At 42.6% G+C, this 22,345-nt stretch overlaps 1 protein-coding gene across 8 annotated transcripts in view; it reads left to right on the forward strand.

Moving 5' to 3' along the window:
- Nucleotides 1–22,345, forward strand: part of ARHGEF10 (Rho guanine nucleotide exchange factor 10) — a 192,144-nt gene that overhangs the window by 102,112 nt on the left and 67,687 nt on the right. For all 8 annotated transcript variants that reach the window (XM_084624285.1, XM_084624281.1, XM_084624278.1 and 5 more), the window contains 5 exons: nt 639–755; nt 2,324–2,416; nt 4,556–4,726; nt 6,397–6,542; nt 9,795–9,970. In XM_084624285.1, the coding sequence (XP_084480411.1) occupies nt 639–755; nt 2,324–2,416; nt 4,556–4,726; nt 6,397–6,542; nt 9,795–9,970 (703 nt within the window). The remainder of the gene's footprint in view (nt 1–638; nt 756–2,323; nt 2,417–4,555; nt 4,727–6,396; nt 6,543–9,794; nt 9,971–22,345) is intronic.

A 22,345-nucleotide genomic window follows, 5' to 3' on the forward strand; every position in this document is an offset into this window, starting at 1 on the left:
TGGTCACCTATGTAAATTGGTGAGGCTTTTTATCCAACATTTCCCAGGAAAGGGGGGGGTGCAAGTGTTGGGAGGATTGTTCATTGTTCTTAAGATCCAAGGGTCTGGGTCTGTGGTCACCTATGCAAATTGGTGAGGCTTGTTACCAAACCTTGTCCAGGAAGTGGGGTGCAAGGTTTTGTGAAGTATTTTGGGGGGAAGGACGCGTCCAAACAGCTCTTCCCCAGTAACCAGTATTAGTTTGGTGGTGGTAGCGGCCATTCCAAGGATAACGGGGGTAATATTTGTTACCTTGGGGAAGTTTTGACCTAAGCTGGTAAAGATAAGCTTAGGAGGTTTTTCATGCAGGTCCCCACATCTGTACCCTAGAGTTCAGAGTGGGGGAGGAACCTTGACATAAGTTTTGCAAACTTACAACTTTAACTCTGCATTTAATGCATTTGTATGTTGTAGCTTATCAGGAGTTAACTGGTTAGTTCCAACTATGGACTCAATAGAAGTTTAAGGTATTCAGCAACTCCTGTGTGGAGCACTCAGCTCCTCACAGCACCAGGCACCTAGATGTCAAAAATAAAAATGAGCCTGTCTTCAGCTGGATTTCCTGTTGATGACTGAGGTTTGTCTTCTCTGCGTTTCAGTTTTCTAAATCCATGGTTCTAGATGCATACAGTGAGTATGTAAATAACTTCAGTACAGCCGTGGGGATTCTCAAGAAAACATGTGCCACAAAGCCTGCCTTTCTAGATTTTTTAAAGGTGAGTGCATTTAAGCTTGAAAGAAAGCTGAAGAAAATAACAAAGCACAAGATGAGTTAGAGAAAAATTTGGCCCCGTGGTGTGTAGATTCTGATGAAATTCAAAGAGAACAAAGCTCACCCACAATTCTAGTGTTGCAGGAGGATGACATGATTTTAGCTCCGAGGAATATTGTGCCGTGCACCTCAGTTTTATTGATCTTCCGAATGACTGTGCTTGGCAAGCTGTTGGGATTCTCTTGCATGTTAGATGAACATTAGCTAAGGTCACAAGCTGAGGCCTCATCTTTCGACAAAGTTTATGCATTAGCTACATTGTATATAAAAGTCTTAAATTAAAACTCACTCTGAACCTTTCTGGGCATAGTAACAGAACACACAGGGCTAGTAGCTCTCAGTCTCTTCAGTCTGACTTCAGTGGGATGTTTGCCTGAGTGAGGACTGCAGATTTGGGACCATAATCTTCAATTCTGGTCAGGCAAAAGTGTGGATTTTAGAAGGTCGGAGCTAGGGGGCACAGGAGTGGTTGCAGGTCAGCACTGTAATGATGGGCACCAGTATAAGTACTTGAGCTGTTCAACATTATTTGCATTTTGAAATGCTGATATAATACTTGCCAGAAGCTGGGAATGAATGACAGGGGATAGATCACTTGATTACCTGTTCTGTTTATTCCCTCTGGGACACCTGGCATTGGCCGCTGTTGGAAGACAGGATACCATTGGTCTGACCCAGTATGGCTGTTCTTATGATTCCCCCCCTTCCCCACGGTTTTGGACCAAATACACAGTGTTGAAAATATTTCAGCATTTTGAAAAAAATGAGAAAAATCTTTAAAAATCATGACATTTTCCCCGTTTGTCAACCAGCTGTAATAACAACCTGCCTCCTGAGCATGCACAGAACTAACAAAATGACAAATCTGTTTTTTTCCTCCTTTCCCTTGGTGTCCTTTGATGTTATATAAAGATAACTATGGACTTTACTTTGTGTTTACATACATTTTGAGATTGAGAGTTTTCCCTAGAATTTCTCTTTTAAAATACCAAAACACATGAATAAATATAGATAGTACTGCATCAGCTGGTAGGGTTTTACCCCAGATCCCATGACAGAGAACAGCCATTGTAGAATGTAAGGCCATGATCCAACAAAGCAGTTACTTTTATGGTTAAATTTAAGACATGGAACAAGTGAATGGGAACACTTGCATGCTTAAAGTTAAGCTCATGCTTAAATCTATTGTTTAGGCAAGTAGAAATGTGCTTAGTTCAAACAGAATTTAGTTTCCCATTTCAGCTACTCTTGTACTGTTGGGATTTGTCCCTTTCCTTGTTTTTGAGGAGGAAGTTTTCTTTTTTTTTCACTTGCCATTATGACAAATTAAATGGTAAGATTTTTCACAGAAGCCTAACTAATACTTCTAAATGAGTTTGTGAAATTTTTGTTGTATTCCTGGTACAAAGAAAGTTATTGATATAAAGAAATCCTGGCAAACATTTTAAGTTTCTGAAAGACAATAATAGAAATCTACTAACATGAGCAAATGCAGTGACTTTCTCATTTCAGCAATGCCAGGAGTCGAGCCCTGATCGAATTACCCTCTATGGTTTAATGATGAAACCCATACAGCGCTTTCCACAGTTCATTCTTCTGCTTCAGGTAAACAATATTTACCAATGAGGCTTAGCTGATAAATGCTTCTTTTGTATTCTCTTAGTACTCAGCCTCTGGGGGGATTCTGTGGGATCTATGTTAGACTGTAGCAATATATTAAAATTGGAGTTGTTTTTGAGTCTTGGGATCAAACAAGTGAAAAATTAAATATGTAGTAATGAGAGCTATGAGGTTAACTGATTTTTTGTTTGTTTCAAGTCAGCTCAAAACTAAATTTTTTAAAAAAATTTCAGCAAGCCAAAAAGTTAAAATAAATAAATAAATAAATACACCTTGAGTCAAATAAAACGCCTTCTTCAACCCAAAATGAAATATTTCAGTTTGTTTTTTGAGAGGGTTTTTTATCTTCTGAAATTGTTAAGATAAAATTGAGATAAAAATCAAAACAAAATGTCATTTCAAATCAAAAAGTCAAAATGTTTTGTTTTGAAAATGTCAGAATGAAACTTTTTAGCTTTTTTCAAATCTTTGTTTTTTCTTCAGCCAAAACAATTTGGCAAAGTTGACACACATTCACCAACTGTTTGGGCCAATGCAAATCTTTATTTTTTGGCAAAAACAAAAAACAAACTTTGTCTGAAAAATTTCATCCAGCTTTAGTAATCTCTTGGTTTGACTTGTGAGGATCTACTGAAGGAAAAGTTACTAGAGCTTGGTACTTTACCTTTGCATGTCAATAAATATTTCTTTAGGTATCCCTGATTAAAAAACAGTTGTGCCATGTATTTGTGTACAGCTGTTGTTTTAAAGGGCAAAATACACTACATTCAGGTAAGGGCCAATTGTTCTTTGTGGAGTTTGAACACTAGTGGTTCTTCTCTTTGGGAGTCTTTATGATGTCTGTACAGTGATCAAACATCCTTCTTAAAACAAAAAAATGTTTATTTTGCTGTAGGAACAAAGCATTTAGACAAAAAGGATTTTAAAATAACAGTCCACATGCATGTCTATTTCACCCAAAGGCTTACCATTCTCTGATGGTACCCTACAAAGGCATAACTACTTCACACCCCCAGCAGTTGCGTCTGTCTCTGCCTGTATCCCCTGAACATCTCCACTCTCTTTGAGAAAATGTTCCTTCTTAAACTGCTATAGTTCTTTTGATCTTTTGGCTCCCAAGCCTTTTTCTATCTTGACAGTGTCTCTTAAGAAGCCTCAAGTTTTTGCAGGGAAGTGGTTTATCTTGAGCCTTTCCATTTTCTTCCTGTTTATTTTTCCTTACAGCCCCCTAGTAAACTGAACTAATATATTTGTACAGTGGACATCCCAATAATTGACTCAACATACAGTATTATTAAATTATTACAGAGCAGCTCCAGTTCCATCCCACTAGCCATGATCAGTTGGTTAATTTCTTCTAGAGGAAGACTGGTTTGAGGATGGTAGGCCATGTGTAAGTGTGGAATGATGGTTGAGGGAAGGAGTTCACCAATGGACAGACAGGCTAGCATCATTGATGCAGTGGAGGAGATGGGGCAGTTTGATAAGAAGTAATAGTGGGTATATAGGAATGTCTGAGAATTGTCGGCAAAGGGAAACTGCCCAAATGATTTCAGTGTATGCCTCAAATATGGAAATGTTCAGAAATTATTTCAAGATCCATAGAGCAGGCACTGTTTCCTCCACTGTATTTCATACAGCATTAAGCTCATTGTTCTCATTTAGTAAATAATAATAAGGATAATGATGAGAAATAGTTTCAGTATGACCTTACATTAAATTAAAGGTTGGGAAAGTTTTTCAGGTTTATTGGATACAGGTATCTACATATTATAATGCATGTTGATTTTCAAACTGTTTCTTTAATGTCATTTGTATCTTTTATATTTTTCTTCAATTTGAACTCCCTTCTCCTTACCTACTTACTGGAAAATAAACTTCACAGGCTAACATCTCTTTGAAGAGCAATTAGAATATTCAGCCAACCAAGGATCCAATGGGATGAAGATTCCAAAGTGTTCCATTATTTGCATCAGAAGTCATTAACAGCATTGGGCTTATCGCTGAGTAGTCATCAGTTTCAGAGCAATGCAATAACTTTAGAGAGAAGTTGACAACACTATGTACCATCTTTAACTTGTGCCTCAGAAATCATAGCTGTGCTCCTTTTTTTTTTTTTTTTAGGATATGTTGAAAAATACTACTAAAGGGCATCCTGACAGGCTGCCACTGCAGATGGCTCTTACAGAGCTCGAAACATTGGCAGAGAAATTAAACGAAAGGAAAAGAGATGCAGATCAGCGCTGTGAAATAAAGCAAATCGCAACAGCCATGAATGAACGTTATCTGAACAAGGTTGGGACCGAATATAGTTTATACTGTGGAAGCTCATACGTTGCAAATTTCTTATTACCTTCTCCTGAGCCGCTAGTGGGGTGGCTACCTAATCTGCACCCCTTGGTGTGATGGTTCTATTTAAAGCATACGTGGATTTGGGGGATAGAATGGCTGGAAAATGTAAGGCATCTCTAGGATAATATAGGTCCACTGGCCAAAACCACAGTGTGCTGTGGGAGCAGGATTATGTGTCCAGTGCTGCAGCCTAGCGGAGGTACTAGCAGCCCAATGGTGTTCTATGGTCTGGTAAAGGGAGAATGCTAACTCCTTATCCCACCTCATACCTTCACATAGATCCTCTGTACAAGGACATCCTAATTTGTTTTCATGGCAGGATCCAGGATTTGGCCATATAGGCAGTGTAAAGTATTTAGAGATCCATTTCTTCCCTTTGATATTTCAACCCAGGAAAGCAGTCCCAGATGTGCTGACAGATGTATCTAATAGTTTCTTGTTTTGCCTGTATTATTCAGTTATTTGGATTGTAAAATAGAAATATCCTCACGAGAATGGTGAGATACATTTAAAAGAAATTGAGACAGGAACAACCTTCTTGTCTTACTGTGCATCATAAATGCCTCTGTTCTTTCTGGAAGATGAGGTATCACATACCTGAATTACTGCTCATTGCGATTTATTGTCTTTAATACATCTGTATAGGGTGGTGAGTGCCTAGACCTATTCTGAGAAAAAAAAATGCTAACTGCACCTCATATTTTTCTCAAGTGGTGTAGAAAGTCCTCTCATTTTTCTGGAGAGGAAACAATCAACCAAAGCATAGGCATTTTGCATCATTAAGATCAATATTTCAAAAGAAAAAAAGCACTGAATTTATCACAGTATTGGGATAAGCATGGATGTGCTTTATTTACCTGTATAGCCAAATGGTTAAAAATTGTGTACTCTGCTGACAGCGATAGCAGGGCTGCATCTGGAACACTGGTTTCAGTTCCAGATTCTCTGGAGGTAGAGGATTGACCTAGGGCTTTTAACCTTTCCTCCTAATTATATATCTTTACACTGTACTGTAGCTTGTCTAAACAGCAACATGATGATCATCGACATGTAGTTAAAGGAGTTAAACATAGAGACAAATTTTTCCTAATAGGCACTGGTTCATGCTTTGGGGACAGGGAAGAGCGGGGCAGTGCTCCCAATGGGAGTTCCAGGTGACATTGTACTATCAGATGTGGCAGCTTTGTGGCACGCAGTGGGAGCCTGTATACTGCATTATGTGCTTTCCTCAACTGCCAGTCAGCTCTGTAGACCAGTGCAGGCAGAGGGAGTAGCCATGACCCTGTCTCCTCCTGCTCCTTCTTGCCTCCTTGTAATAGTTGACACCTCAGAGCATATGTGAATTGACTGGAAGGGAGTAGAGAGAAAGGAATTGTAGAAATCTATGGGCCCAATTCCTATTTTATGCCAGAGGGGTGTAAAAGGGTCTTTATGTAAATGGGAATCAGTCCTAAGAGTTTAACAAAGACATTGAATCCATGTCCTTAAATCCACCTATAAACACTTTTAATACGGTATAGAATACGGTGGCCCATTATATTTGCTTCTGTTTTTGCAGTGGATGTTGGCTATGTTGTGTATACATTAATATGTTGATCATTTTAAAACTCCAGTTACTCAGCAGTGGAAACCGATATCTAATACGGACTGATGATATGTTAGAAACAGTTTACAACGAGAAAGGAGAAATTGTCAAAACCAAAGAACGACGGCTCTTCATGTTGAACGATGTATTGATGTGTGCAACAGTGAGTGCACGGTAAGGCTCACTTCATGCTGTTTGAACTGATCACTCGGAAACTTGAACTGGAATGGACTCTTAATGGAAACTTTAACCATAGATACTAGTTTCTATAAATTTCAATAATGTGCCAGTAGCTTTGTTGTTCCTTCCTGATTGTATTTTAAAGAACTAAGATAAACCACTAGAAAAAAGTACAAACAGAAAATTACCAATAGACAGAAGCAATTTGTCCAGGTTCCAGATCTTGGTAAGATTTGCTCTGTAGTGGAGATTAGGTGGCACGGTTGCTTAGTGCACTAACTCTTCACCTCTGAAGACCTGAGTGTTGGCCTTGAGTTAGGTAATGGGTGAAAGTGAGTTAATAGGAGCTCAGTCTGGTGTTGATTCTTTGTGTGCACATGCACACACACACAAAACTGTAATTTGGTCGAGTTTACTGTTAAAAAATAAAAAAGCTGGGGTGAAATCCTGGAACCATTGGAGTCGATAGCAAAGCTCCCATTAACATCAGTTGGGCCAGGCCTTCATCCCTGAAGCCTAAAACTGAAGGATTAAGATTGAGGTGCTTAGAAAAAAGTATCTTTTGCATAGTGCTTTCTGTCCTATTGCTGGCTATAACTGGTGCTATTAGCCTGTCACTTTCACGTGTGCCAAGTCACACACATTTTAACATGTAGGTTGTATTGTAATTTTTTTCCCTTTGTGTATGGGTGCATGGTGACAGAGAACATATAGAGAGACCATTAAGTTCTTTCTTTCTTTCCTCAAGGAACGTCTCTAACTATCTGTCTGCCTTTAACTAACTAAACTAAAACTAGCAGCTTTTCTCAGCCCAATGTGATGTCTTCAGTACACTTCTGAAATGTGAATACCATGAAGTATTCCTTACCTGTTTTGTGTAATCTTACTAGTGCTAAGTCTCAAACGATACCAGCAAGTGAAAAGTGACTTTTAATAACACTTTGCTCTTCAGATGTTCACAAGCTGTTTTCCTATTAACCAGGAATTGTGATTCTTCTCCTTTCCCTTTTATTCAGTCCTTCAGTCACACCTGGCTATTTTCTTGTGATTCACTGAAAGAAAATTGCTTTCTTTTGCCTATTTTAGTCCTTCCTGTGACACCTTGTCCTGGATTCTGTGTAATTGTTCCTAAAGTGGCAGAATGCAACCTGTTTTCTTTTCTCATGTGAAAAGTCCATGATTTTGCTGAGTCTCTGTGTTTGCTATTAAGGTGATTGTTACAGTAATCAAACACAATGCTCCTCTTCCTGTGGGCTTGACCATTACTTAGCTCCCTGCTTGGGGGTGTTGTCTAATGTGGTACACATGTGCCATGGGGATTTGTTAACACAGGAAAAGATGTCTCATTAAAATGTACAGGGTTATTTTTTCTCTAGCAGTTCAGAATTGAACTAGCTCTCACAAGTTCTCCACCCACACCTTTCCTATAATAATGTGTTTATAAAGGCTTTTCTCACATCAACAATAGGGCTTTCCACCTCCAACCGCTGTGCATTCCACTTAGGGATGGGCCCAGCTGCAAGCTGTTTATCCAGATCAGGAGCCATACTATTCTGCAGCTTTGAGGCGTCCGGATCTGGGGCTTCTTCATAGATTTTAAATCCATAAAGGATCAATGTAATACTTGCTCGTTTCTTGTAGGGTTGGCAAAGGAACAACACTGCTGATAGTGACCACTCTCTGCCCCTCTAGCCCATCCCCTCCTATCCATGAAGCTTGATTTCTTGGCACATCTGCTGATGGGATTCATCAGGGAAGAGGAGACAAAGATAAATCTCCTTTCTTCAGAGGAAAGAAAAACCTAAAAGACATAGTATTGTGCCACACGAGTGGGGTTGCCAGGCATCTGGTTTTTGACTGGAACACCTGGTCGAAAAGGACCCTGGCACCTTCGGTCAGCACTACCAACTGGGCTATTAAAAGTCCGGTTGTCAGCACAGCTGAGCCCCAGGGCTAAGGCAAGCTCCCTACCTGCACTGGCTCCGTGGTCCTCCTGGAAGCAGCCACGAGGTCCCTGCAGCCCCTTGGTACTGGGGCGGCCAGGGACTGGGAGGCTCTGCATGCTGCCCCCGCCCTCAGTAACAGCTCCACAGCTTCCATTGGCTGGAAACTGTGACCAATGGGAACTGAGTTATTCAAGGGGCAGTGCCTGCAGGTGCGAAGGCAGCACGCACCATGCAGAGCTGCCTGGCTGCCCATGCGCCTCATGGCTGCAGGGATCTGGCAGCCGCTTCCTCAGAGCCGTGGTAAGCACTGCTGGGATCCCATGCCCCACAACTCTGGCCCAGCCTGTAGCCCCCTCTCACACCCCAAACCCCTCATCCCCAGCCCCACTCCAGAGCCTGGAGGTCTCACCCCCCTGTACCCCAACCTCCTGCCCCAGCCTGGAGCCCTCTCCTGCACCCTAAATCCCTCATTCCCAGCCCAACTCCAGAGCCCGCACTCCCAACCAGAGTTCTCACCTGCTGCACGCCAACCCCCTGCCCCAGCGCGGAGCCCCCTCCTGCACCTCAAATCCCTCATCCCCAGCTCCATCGCAGAGCCTGAACTCCCAGCCCAAAGCCCATACTCCCTCTCGTACCCCAACCCCATTCCCAAGCCCGGCGAAAGTGAGTGAGGGTGGGGAAGAGTGAGTGATGGAGGGGGCGGGGAATGGAGTGAGCAGGGGCGGGGCCTCAGAGAAGGGGCGGGGCAGGGATGTTCAGTTTTGTGGTGTTAGAAAGGTGGCAACCCTACACATGAGAGCTGAGGTCAGATGAGAATCTAATACTGTTTGACCGGTGGGAGCAGGGCATTCTCGAGAGGTTCAGTTCACCCATCAAAGTCCAAGTCTTCTGAGCTTGAGGGCATGATAGGTAATCCCTTGGGTAATATACTTTAAATAGTTTGTGAGCCCTCTAGTGACCCTCTCTGTCATCTGTGTTCCAAATGTCCTCAGAGGCTAGCCTGAGCAGCAGTGTGTCTATGTAGCTAGGCCTTGCATGATATATACAGTTAGTAAACATGTTTACCTGGACCCCACTGTACCCAGTGTAGTTCCTTTACATTATGTTTGTTGTGTAAAGAGCAAAAGACACAGCAATGCTGCTCAATGTGATGGGTGTGATTTTTTTAAAAATAGTGTTGCACATGTTACAGAGACCTATGTAGTAGGCATATTTTTCAAATCAAAATAGTAAATAAAATGACTACTCGTATGAAAGACATACAGGTGCTCAAAAAATCAAAAATTTATGCATCTTCCAGCTCTTCGTATGAAAGCAGTGGCATCATGGCAACTGGCCTAAGGTATTTATTAAAATGGAGTGTGCCACTTGGACAAGTGGAAGTAATAGAATATGGCAGCAGTGAAGGCTCAGGAGAGAACTGCAGATTCCCACCTCAGCACTCGGCCGAGAATGTCATCGTTAATGTTAAGCCAAGTAAGTGGCAGGCACCATTATTGATGGATTTTACTTCTGATTAAGGCCCTGGTTCAGATTTAGATGGGTGACTGAAAGCAAAAAGGAAAGCATTCTGTGTATGTTTATTCTTGCATTATGTACAATAATTTTTAAAAAATTCTGAACATGCATGAAGTTCTAACCAGACTTTTGACTTAGTATGTGTCTCACCTTTATTTATGCCACTCAGTAGTGACTATGATTGGGAAATGCAAGACATCAAACTTTACTGTATTGATTACTTCTGGCTCCTGTCCTGGGTCTAGCAGCATCTGTGGTTCAGGGCCTTCAAGAGCTTTGGAACCCCCCTGAGCTTTGCAGCTACAGGGCTGTAAGAAGATCATGGCTAGTGGTGGGGAAGATTCCTCCAGAGGTGATCGTGAAACGTTTCTGGGAGGTTTCTTCACAGCTGAGTGGCAGTCAGGAGACACCATATATACCAAAGAAGTCCCCCTGACCAACACCTCCAAAATAGAGCTTGTTTGGTGGGAGCTTGCCATAGCATTTGGCAGTGGGGGACGAAAAGGTGACATCTCCTCCAGAGATCCTTCCCACAAAGGGAAATCTTTCTGTTTATTCTGGAAAAGTACAGGCTTCCCTCCACAACCCTCCCTATTCTCCTTTGCCCCCATTACTGCTGGAGCCACACAGATGTTACTGTAGGCTTAAGTGTGTACTAACTGCTGCATTCTCCATAACCCTAGCAGGCATGAAAGAGAGGGCTGGGGGTATACAATGGCCTGCTTGGAGGGGCTTATTTACACAAGTTCCCTGTCGCCCTGCCCATTCAAGCAGCCCAGAAATCCTACCTACTGAGCAGGTGCAGATCCCTTCCTCTGCCAGATCCAACCAGTAGTCCATATAGTCTGGTAGCCTGTTACTGACAGTTGCCAGAGCCAGGTACTTCAGAGAAAGGTGCAAGATTTACTGTAGTAGGCATTAATGGGATAACCTGCCTATAGGGGAATCTTCTTCCTTAAAGAAGTGATCTCATGCCCTGAAGTTTAAGAGTTTATTTCCCTTATACACTGTTTAAGATACATCCTATCTACATGCTGTGCCAACTGTCCCTAGAATTGGTCAGCCTTATGCGCAACATGTAAACTGGCTTCAATCATTAGTCTTTCCATATGCAATGAATGAATTTTTTATCCTGTATTTTGCTTGGGTGCATTTATTTTAAGCTCTTCTCTTTGTGCATTCTAAACCCTCGCTGTTAGCTGGCAGTACTCCTTCTGAGTTATTCAAGAGCTGTGGTTTAGAGCAGTTTCAGTAGTGAATCAATGCAGTATGTCACTCTGTACTTATTTAATGTGGCTTTCTTGGCTTTTGCTTCATGCCATTCACCACAGTTGTGCCCGAAAAGAAATATTGTACCTCAGAGCCGTTTGGGATCTATCTTTAAATATATAGCACTTTCCTGATCACCAAGGGTAGTAGAGTTCTCTTGCCACTCCCTCCTAAGTGATTCTGGGTAAAATTTTCAAATGTGCCTAAGTTACTTAGGAGCCAATGGGACTTAGTCCCCGAAGGCCCAGTCCTCAAAGGTATTTTCAGTGGAGTTAGACACCTAAATACCTTTGAGGAACTGGGCCTAAGAGCCTGTGTCATTTTTGAAAATGTTACTCTCTGTGTTACACCTAGGGTTGCCAACTTTCTAATCGCACAAAACTGAACACCCTTGCCCCACCCCCTGCCCTTCCCCAAGACCTCATCTCTGCCCGCCCCTTCTCTGAGGCTCCACCCCCGCTCACTCCATCCCCCTCCCTCTGTCACTTGCTCTCTCCCACCTTCACTCGCTCATTTTCACTGGGCTGTGGCAGGGGGTTGGGGTGCAGGAGGGGGTGAGAGCTCCAGCTGGGAGTGTAGGCTCCGGGGTAGGGCCAGAAATGAGGGGTTTGGGGTGCGGGAGGGGACTCTGGGCTGGGGCCAAGGGGTTTGGAGTGTGTGAGGGAGTTCCGAGCTGGGGCAGGGGATTGGGTTTGGGCGGAGTTCCCAGGAGGGAACTTGGGTGCGGGATGGAGCTCAGGACTGGGACGGGGGTTGGGGTGCAGCATGGGGTTGGGGTGTGGGCTCTGGGAGGGAGTTTGGGTGTGGGAGGGGGCTCAGTGCTGAGGCAGCGGGTTGGAGTTTGGGGGCGGAGAGGGTTCTGGCAGAGGGGTGCAGGCTCTGGGGTGCGGGGATGTGGGTTGTGGAGTATAGGAGGGGGCTCTGGGCTGGGGGCAAGGGGTTCAGAGTGTGGGAGAGCGCTCCGGTCTGGGTCAGAGGGTTGGGGTGTGGGAGGGGCTGCAGGCTCTGGGAGGGAGTTTGGTTGCGGGAGGGGGTTTAGGGCTGAGGCAGGGGGGTTGGGTGCAGGAGGGGGTGTGGGGTGCGGGCTCTGGGAGAGAGTTGGGTGAAAGAGGGGGCTCAGAGTTGGGGCAGAGGACTGGGGTGCAGGAGGGGGTGCGGGCTCTCGGAGGTAGTTTGGGTGCAGGAGGGGGCTCAGGGTTGGGGCAGGAGGTTAGGGTATGGGAGGGAGTGCGGGTGGTGCTTACCTAAGGCGGCTCCCAGAAGCGGCCGGCATGTCCCCTGGCTCCTAGGCAGAGGTGCGGCCAGGCGTCTCTACGTGCTGCCTCCACCCACAGGCGCCGCCCCCACAGCTCCCATTGGCCGCAGTTCCTGGCCAGTGGGAGCTGCGGAGTTGGCACTCGGGGCGGGGGCAGCGTGCAGAGCCCCTTTGGCCGTCCCTCCACCTAGGGGCCATAGGAATGTGTTGCTGCTTCTCAGGAGTCGTGTGGAGCCAGTTAGGAAGCTGCCAGCCCTGCGCCAACTGGACGTTTAATGGCCTGGTCAGCAGGACTGGAGCCACCAGGGTCCCTTTTCAACCGGGTGTTCTGATCAAAAACCGGACACCTGACAACCCTATTTACACCAACAGGCTCAGGGTCTGTTCTCCTTTGCTGATAATAAGCCTTAGGCTTAGCTTAGCTGGGCATTGATTAGGTAAGTGGCTAAGTTCTGTTCATTTTGTTACCCCCATTCTCTCACCCACCATCCAAAACAGGATCATTACATCAAAAAGTATGGGAAGTGGCGTAGCGAGAGGAAGGAGATAAAAGAGAGAAGACAGACCAGAAGGATAGCAGATATGCAAAGGAATATATGAGTCCTCAACAGTAGTCATACCCTTCCTTCCCAAATAAGGAGCACCCCCCATTAAGCTAATGAAACATAATCAGAAACCATGAAAGAAAAGTGAGAGCAACCCCACAGTCTACCTGCATGCATGTTTATGCGCTACCAACCACTCTGAATACAGACTTGTACTGGATTGGTCTGAATCTTGCTTAAACCCTGAGGAACTTCCTTCCTATTTCTTGCTCTCTTCGTTGCTAAAGATTAAAGGAACCCAGAAAATATGATCTTGCTACATAGACAGAGAACTAGCAAAGTTCTTAACATGCATGTGAGTATCATTGCATGTATACTGCAGTAGCTATGCAGTTTACCTCTGTACTTTCAGAATGCTTCAAAGAGCTGCTCCGGTGGAACCCCAAATGCATCATATAGGTTGTCGTTAAACTCTGAGAGAAAAAAATCTTATTCAGACAGTTCGGGGTCCTATGGGCAAAATCCTGGCCCCATTGAAGGCAACTGGGAGTTTTGTCATTGACTTCAGTGGAACCATTATTTCACATCATGTTTCCAGTTTCTAAAACTACTAGCAATTAGAGAGAGAAGGAGAGAGACAGAAATTATGATTAGATGTAAGTGCATTAAGTGCATGAGGATTAGCTTTGCCTTGTCTGGAGGACTGAGAAAAGGAGAATTGTAGATGCAGCCTTGGCAGTGAAGTATTTAGACTTCATAAGACTGATACTCTCATGTTACTGACTGTCTCAGCAAGGATTTTTGATGAGGTACAACTGTATCCTTACAAGGATTGTTGGTAATTACATCTGTTTTACCATAGCATTCCTTCACCCACACAAAACCTTCTGTATAAAGGGGCAACTGTCACATCATATCTTGTTATTATTGGCCTAATTTGTGTAGCTCTGTACTCTGTTCTATTCTCTCACTGTAGTCATTTCTGTTAATCACTACAGTGAGTCAGTGGGATTCTTGTAATGCGCTCAGGTTCATAAAAATGCTGACTAAAATGTCGTTTGCATTTTAAGATTATTGCTTGATCCATGTGATGAAAGATGGAGATAAAAGAGGAAAACATCATCTTGTCCATTGCAGAGAATTGAATAGCCTGCATTTAAATTCATCCTATAAGTTATATTGCACTAATGGAGGGTGTTTTAAAGGTTTTATGAATACATTCAAATCAAGGGCCTGCGTTAACTGCCACTGTTAGTCTGAAACAAGAGCTGTGTGAACACCTTTTGCACTCAGCAAATTTATGACATTTGTTCTCAAATTTTAATACTAGCAAAAAGCTACTTTGAAGTACAAATCTGCTTTTTTCCTTCGCTAGGCATGAAAACGTGTGTAGCCTGGGCAAAAAGGGAGGGAATTCTTCCCTTTGGAGGGAGCTCCTTGCTATGCTGTGGCTTTTGGATTTCATGTTTAGTTGCCTTAGTTTGAGCCCTGTTTTCCTGAGTAGCTCTCATTATTGTGAATGTGGGGAAATACAAGGTCCCCATTGTTTTGCAGAATCCTTCATGCAGGGATCTGCCTATATGAAATTAGTGCAATATACTATGACTTCCAACAGCCGCTACCACTGCCTACATCCTCCAACTATATTTAAAGCAAAATATTTTATGTTTGCAGTTTGAAAATAGGGCTTGATTCTGATGTCATTTATACTGGTGCAAATCAGAATTATTTCCGTTTATCTCACTGGAATCACTCTTGATTTACAATGGTGTAATGGATCAGAACCCACATCTGCAGCGTTTCAAATGAAAACATTTATCTTAACTCTGTATGCTAACAGCTGGGTTTCCCCATTGAATCCTTCCAAGCAAATGTATTACAGAAGGTTTTCCTAGTGAACTGTCTGCAGAATGAGTCTGGATACAGTTCTGTCTTTAAAACACCAACTATAAGGTCATATAGGCCATCACCTAGTATCCTCATTTCCTTATCCAGTAAACTGTCAGTCCATAAATGAACTGTTCACAATGCTGAAGAAGCTACATTCAGGTGCATTTCTTTGTGCTTGCCGTTTCTAACACAAACATGTAGCAATGTGTCTATGTGTGTATTATTTTTGAAAAATCCAAAACAAAACATTCCACTACACACACTTCTCCTGGAGGGAGGATGAGAGAACAGAAGTGTGCTAAATGTCGGACACATGCTAAATGACATGTGCTAGATTACTCATTGGACTGCTGAAAGGAGCTCGGATACTATGGGGATGAGTGCAGTATAAGAAACTATATGGAACAGAACATTCAGACATGAAAGTAGAAATATTTTCAGAGTAATCCTGCTTCTTTGTTAGTGTGAAATACAATTTGGATAGTCTCCTTCTTCTTGAAGTATTGTGTGCCAGAAAAATTATGGTGATATTTAATTGGGAGCTTAAAAATATCATGGATGAGTTGTCAAAGAAAGCTTTTGTGTGATATATATGCATTTGATTCATCCCCATAATATTTGCAAGATCTTAGTGTTATGGCTTGTCACCCTTGGGTGCAATCTGGGGTCTGTGGGAACCACAGGGCCCCTCTCCAACACACAGCTGGGTTGGGGACACAGCCAGCCTCACCCAGGCCCTGTTATCATCCAACACAACAGCAGGTGGTGCCACTCACCTGAACTGGGCTACCCACATGCAAACAGTAGACCCCAGCCAGTTTCCCAGCTCCCCTGGCATGCACCCCCCTCTGGACTATAAACCCAAAATTATATAGTCTTGCATTGCACAGGGATCTGTACAGTGTAAGCTTATTAATATGCCTGCCCCTCCCTCAATGGGGAGAAGAATATACACACTTGTGGTAGCTAATCAAGCTGAGATTTTTCCCCAGACACTTCATTTAAAGGCACACTGGTTTAAAACAACTTTATTAACTACAGAAAGATAGATTTTAAGTGATTGTAAGTGATAGAAAACAGATCAAAGCAGATTACTTTGTAAAATAAACAAAACCGCAAACTAAGCCTAAGATACTAGAAAGATAGGTTATGAGTTAGGAAATTCTCTCCCTGGCTGATGATACAAGCAGGCTTGCAGATTCTTAAGGACCAGCTGCACTTGCTTTGTAGCTTGGGATCTTTTTCTTTCGGAGCTTCTCTCAGGTGTTGAGTTGTGATGGAGTGAAGAACAACAGATGATGCCACTGCCAGCCTTATATAGCCTTTCTATATGGTGGGAACCCTTTGTTCCAAACTCAGTTCCCAGACCAGTTTGTGGAAAAATACAGGTACCCAAAATGGAGTCCAGAGTCATGTGGGCTGGTCACATGCCCTTACAAGTCACAGCCCCCATTATCCATAGGCTGTCAGGAGTGTTCTCAGCAAGGTTCACCAGGTGGGGGATAAGCTTTTCCTAAGGCGTATTGTTTTCCTTAATGGCCCATTACCCTGAATGAGCCCTTTACAACCAGCTATTTAGATTGGAAGCATCTTGCCTAATGGGCGTCACCCAGGTGTGACTACATGTGAAATACTGATACATAGTCAATATTCATAACTTCAGATACAAAAATAATACATGTATACAAATAGGACAATCACATTCACCAAATCAGAACTTTTCCAATGACACCTTACGTGACCCATCTTATACAAAATGAATCATAATTACACTATAATCATATCATAATAATATCACTATGAAGAAGAGGGGGTGCAGTGTCACAGCGGGCATTATTATAAAGTTCGACTTTGTATCAAAGGTGAGAAGCAAATGCCATGATTTTGGACCCAGAGAGAACCAGGCAGGGGAAATAAATAATATGGAGACATCTTAGACTAGGAAATTGCTGAAAATCTCACTAGACCAGATACTCTTGGCAATGTATCTTTCCCATTCAGTAGGGCCAAATAGTGAACCCTTTTCTCCCACTAGTGAGTAGTTAGGAACAGGACTCACATGAACTTTGGTGAGACTATTCCTGTACATAACTGTTTACATGTAGGAGTAAAGGATTCACTATCTCTCCATAAGTGATTTTATCTTCCATGACAATGTGGTCTGGGGAATGGGCATGAAGTTCAAGAAGTCCCGAATTTTAATATTTGGCTGTCACTGACTTGCTTGTGTGACCTTGGGAAGGTTGCGTCACTTCTCTGCCTCAGTTTTCCCATCTCTCAAATGTGGATTATAATACTAATCTGTTTCCCACACAGTAATGTTGTGAGGATGAATTGCTTTGAATGTTTTAAGGGCTGCCCAAGTACAAGGTATTTTGTGAATTATTATTCTTTGTTTTAGTATTTTAAGTGTTGTTATATGCTAAACAACTCTCATGCTCTGAATTTCTTTAATATGCCCACTCCTCTTCCTCTTGGATGATCTTTGTGGGTGACTGGATTTGTTTGTGGGTTATTTTCTGCTGTGTTGGTTTGTTGCTCTTTCTTGGTCCAGAGGCTTTTTGAAGAGGTTGATCACACATGTAGGGCCCAGTGGAATGCCATTTGATTTAAATTTAATAAAAGGGATGCAAGTTAGGTCCAGTTCACTCAAAGAAAAGTGTACAGTAAGTTAGAGCAAAAAGACGCCGCCCTACATTCCTGTAATAAACAAGGGGACGGGTCAGAATGCAGTGGATATGACTTACTGATTTTTGGTGTATTCCTGTTGGAGAATGGTTGTCTCTTTCCAAAATAAATAAAATGAATGTCCTGTGCTAAATCCCTTATATTCACCAAATCCAGAATATTCCCCTCGAAAAGCAGTTTAACAAAGGGAGCAAGCTACTTTAACTTACACATTCTTCCCTCTGCATGTAGAAGCACAAGTTAATATTAATGTCAGTGTAGAATCATTGCTCTTTAGGGGGGCTTTATGGGCAAGTGTCAAATTTTATGTGGCTGCAGTTTACTTGATCTTTAGCAATTGGGATTCCAAATTAGCATATTGCTTGCTTTTGTGGTGATGGATCTGCTGTGTCACATTTCTAAATGGTGCTGCAGAGAGAAAGGCCATTTAGGAGCTTGTTACAGCTCCCTGATTCTTGGGACAGATCTGTGCCAGTCCCAGTGTAGGTTAAAGCAACCTGGGGCAAGAATACCTAGAAGGACTGACTCTAAAGCAAGAAAAGGGGAAGTGATCCAGTGAGTCATAAGGCCTCTTTTGAGTGGGAAGCATGGGTCTGCCAGCTATTGCTTGGCTTGCCACTGCTGGCCACATTGCTCATTAATGACATACAGTATATACTGTTACCCAGGCAACAGCACAGTTCATTTCTGGCTACCTGGCTAAAAATTAACTGAGATTTAGAAAGAGGGAGGGAGAGAGGCCCATCTCTCCTGTGTGTTCCCATACAATGCTGAGCATGTTGTCAGTGCTCAAGAAATAATAATATGAGAGAAAGAGTCAATATATTGTGTCTTATTGGTGGAAGTTTGGTGCTGTTTTACTTTCACAGATTCACCTGTGGTGGTGAGGACCATGGTTTAATCCCAGCTAAATTATATATTTTCTCCCTTCATGAGCAAATTTTTGAGGATAAAATTCAGATTCCACCCACATCTGTTTGTGGTTTAGATCTCTGTGGTTTGTATTTGTTATGTTGACTAACAAGAGCATATCAAAATGCAGATATGATTCTCTCTGCTGAGTTTCCTTCTGCTTTCTGCAGTCGGTTTATGTATGTCTCCAAGAGTTACCATGGAAACAGATGCAGGCGTGAGTTTGACTGGATATACTGGATACTTGTGTTTCTGTTAGTGGCTTGGAGAATATAAAACCCTTGCAGCATTTTCATCAGACGTGGCAGGAAGGTTCCTTTTGAAAGCAGAAATAATACTACTCTGAGAGCTGCAGTAGAAATGGCTGATTTTGAACAGTGAGTCTAGAAGGGGAAAAAATAAAAATGAAAAGATCAGAGCGTCTGTCTCGTCAGCTCCTGAAAGCAGGACATCTGCAATAGAGTGTCCAGCAAAAATGAGGCAAGATGTAAAAAATTGTTTCATATCCCTGGTTGGTGGCAAATGTGTAAATTAGTGATGTGGTCTAAATTACTTTCAGTTAAAAGGGCAGGGGTTCCTGGGCCATTCTGCTTTCAGTTCCTCCTCCTGTCCTGAAGAAGGAGCAGGAGCAGCTGAACGATTGAAGCAGCTTTCCTTCCTCCTAAGGAAACAGTGCCCTCTGGGTTTTGCTCTGCTCATAGCCACAATTCCAGCTGGTCTGCTCCTGGCCCTACTTGGTGTGTGGTGATACAAACCAGTGCCCACGGTTATGGGCTGCAATATTGGTGAATTTTGGTCCTAAATTTTCCAGCGGAGATTGAAACTCCCAGTCCTTTACTCTCCCCAATGCACTACTTTGCTTCCTTCGCCTTTGCAGAATGCAGCTCCTCTCTCTGAGAAATGTTTCTAGCATGCCAGATTAAGTGGAGTGTTTTATGTTCTTTAAACTTCAATCCCAATGCATGAGCTACTTCTCACTTCCTTTTAAAAACCTCTGCGTTTCCTCACTGCTATTACATAATCTCACACACTAGGGACCCAGTGCTGCAAACACTTACTACCTTGCACAGTGTTTGCAGCTGCAAGAAATCTTGTAGCTTGTAATGGGGCTGCTCACATGAGTAACGTTACTCGCCTGAGCAAGTGATTGCTGGGTTGGGTGATTGTGAATATAAAATTATCTCCAGTGTTAAGATCTGTCACATCAGGTGCATGCTGAGACAGCTCTCCAATGTTCACATTTGTAGTACATGAAGATGAAGGAGTAGCACTGACAGGGAGGTGAAGGTTGATCCAGCGGTCAGGGCATTAGCCTGGGACTTGGGTGGCTCTGGTTCAGTTTCCTAGCTCTGCAACAAAGTTCTTGTTGTACCACAGACAAGGCTCTGTGGCTCTGGATAATAGTACTTCCATACCTCATAGGTGTTGTGAGGGTATATACATTAAAGATTGTGAGATGCTTGGGGCCATATAAGTACCTTAGATGAAGAGGGTGTTCTGTATGATAGGAGTTTATTTTCTTGTAGAAGTTAGAGTGGGTAATGCAACTAAATTTTCATGAGAAGGCTCCTCAAGTTGTAGGGTGAGTATTCCTCCTGCCCCAGTTGTTAAAGGGGTTCACCCAATCTCTGCTCAAGAGAGTCACAATTTGAGGGCACTATGTGCTTCTGGAATCCCAGGTTTTGTTGGTGACCAAAAGCACCTAATATCATCAGTGTTTGCATCCTTTTTCTTTCCAAGCTTTTCTTTCTACCTAGACTGGATACCCTACTGTACTCTATTTGGAGTTGTACTTGAAGACCGCTCCAAAGCTGCAGCTGGTATAGCACATAGCTGCCAAACTGCTTAGCCAGGAAGATGTATTACACATTTTCTAAAATCAGCACTGACTTCTTGTTCGCTTGTGTCCAATTCTAGATGTTGATTTTAAACCACATACACCTATATGGCATGGCTGTGAGTTTTATGGAATTAAAGTGAGCAGAATTTGAATCACAATAGCCCAAATTCACCCCCCACTTAAATTTACAGAGATCATTAATTTGGCACAACGTATTAAAGCACAAGGGGCCTTCTATATGATAAGGTAGAAAGTCTGGGTCTGTGGCATGAACTTAAAACTGACATCGTATGGGATTGTTTTGTAGAGATTTTCTTCTATTTCAGGATCCTTATGCAGATTGGATCTATATTAACATTTTAGAAGCTTATTTAGATTCTACTTCATAGGTAAACTTTAGGTTTTGGATTGAAGGGGGCTAGTTGTGTAATATTGTTGTTATAAAATTCCACTTAGCTGGTAAAATGTTTGTTGTCTTTAAAACACACAAGTTACAGAAGTATCCATGGGAACAGTAACATTGTGTGTGACTAAACTGAAAGACACATATCAATGACTATTGTGGTGGTGGTGCAGATGTAAAGCACTTGCTTATGTAAGAGAATGTTCAGGAACTTTTTAGTGCAGTGCCTAAAAATAAAAACTCATTTGCTTTGTCCCTGGCTTTAACATTAATAATGAATTTTCAGAGCCAGGGAATTAGAGACACACAGCTAACTGCAAATGATGCTTTTCCCCATCTGTTTTTAGTGTATTTTAATAGTAGAAAGTGAATGGGGGTGGCTCTTTATGGAATGAGGGGAGTGTGGAAATTTGTTGTTAGCTTTTTAGGTGATTGTCTGTCATGTTGTATAGCTCATTCCCTTTATAAGTGAAGAACACTCAATACTGTACTTGACAGTGGGTGCCAGCATCGGTTTCCAAATGTATAACAACATCCATGCCCATATTATATTCCTTTCCCTAATCCTAATGATCAGTAGTGGACATAGCTGGCGTATTTGAAATCATCATATAAAAGTCTTGTCCTTTTTAGCTACTCTCTTCCAGGTAAATAATTCTACCAGACTTTTACTTTCTTGTGGAGGAGTACCTTTCTCTAATACACGAGGTCTCCCAAATTCCATGCAGCTGGTATATTTATCCTCCTGTGTCTTGCTCTCCAAAGTGGAACATCTATAGAAGCACGATCTAGTGCCCAGATATCATGAAGAGGTGTCGGAGGCCCAAAACCTTGGGGCTTCACCGTAACAGTTTCAATTTTTTCCTTCGTTAAGTTCCACCCATTTGGTGCAGTGAACAGACACCTGTCTCTCCGGGCATCATACTGACTCTCCAGCAAGATCCTAGTCCTACCCAGACATCCTTAAATGGAGCTGAGGATCTCTAGGCTCATCTGCCTCCTGCTTAAATCTGCCAGTCATTAAAAAATAAAGCCAAAAAAACCTCCATCTGTTATCTGTGAAAATGTTCACAGAAAGGCCACTCTTCATCAAATAGAAAGTTTAGAATGAAAAGTATGAAACATCTGCAGTTGTATTCAAGTAGTATGAGCATATTATTGCTGCATCATTCCTAAGATAGATTTTCTTAGCCCAAACCTGAGATCTGAGCATCCAAGTCTAAATCCAGATCTGAATTTTCAGAGTCCCAATGTCTGTCATGAGTTGAACCATAATCCTGGATCCAGAACACCTTTGGAACTTGGTGGTTGAAATCTGGATTCAATTTTTGTGGCAAGTACTCATCTGTGCCTTATTCCTTTGGAGTGCAGGAATCGGTAACAGTTCAAATTTAGTATAGTTTTCCCAAAGACAGTAATTTTGTCTATACATCAGAACCCTTTAAAAATACAATTTCTCCCCAGACCTCAGCTGATCGTCTGTGTTCAAAATCAGATTTAAATCTTCCTCACCCTCATAGTGTTGGATTCT

The sequence above is a fragment of the Lepidochelys olivacea genome, assembly GCF_965140295.1.
Source record: "Lepidochelys olivacea isolate rLepOli2 genome assembly, chromosome: 3".
In the NCBI taxonomy this organism is placed as follows: Eukaryota; Metazoa; Chordata; order Testudines; family Cheloniidae; genus Lepidochelys; species Lepidochelys olivacea.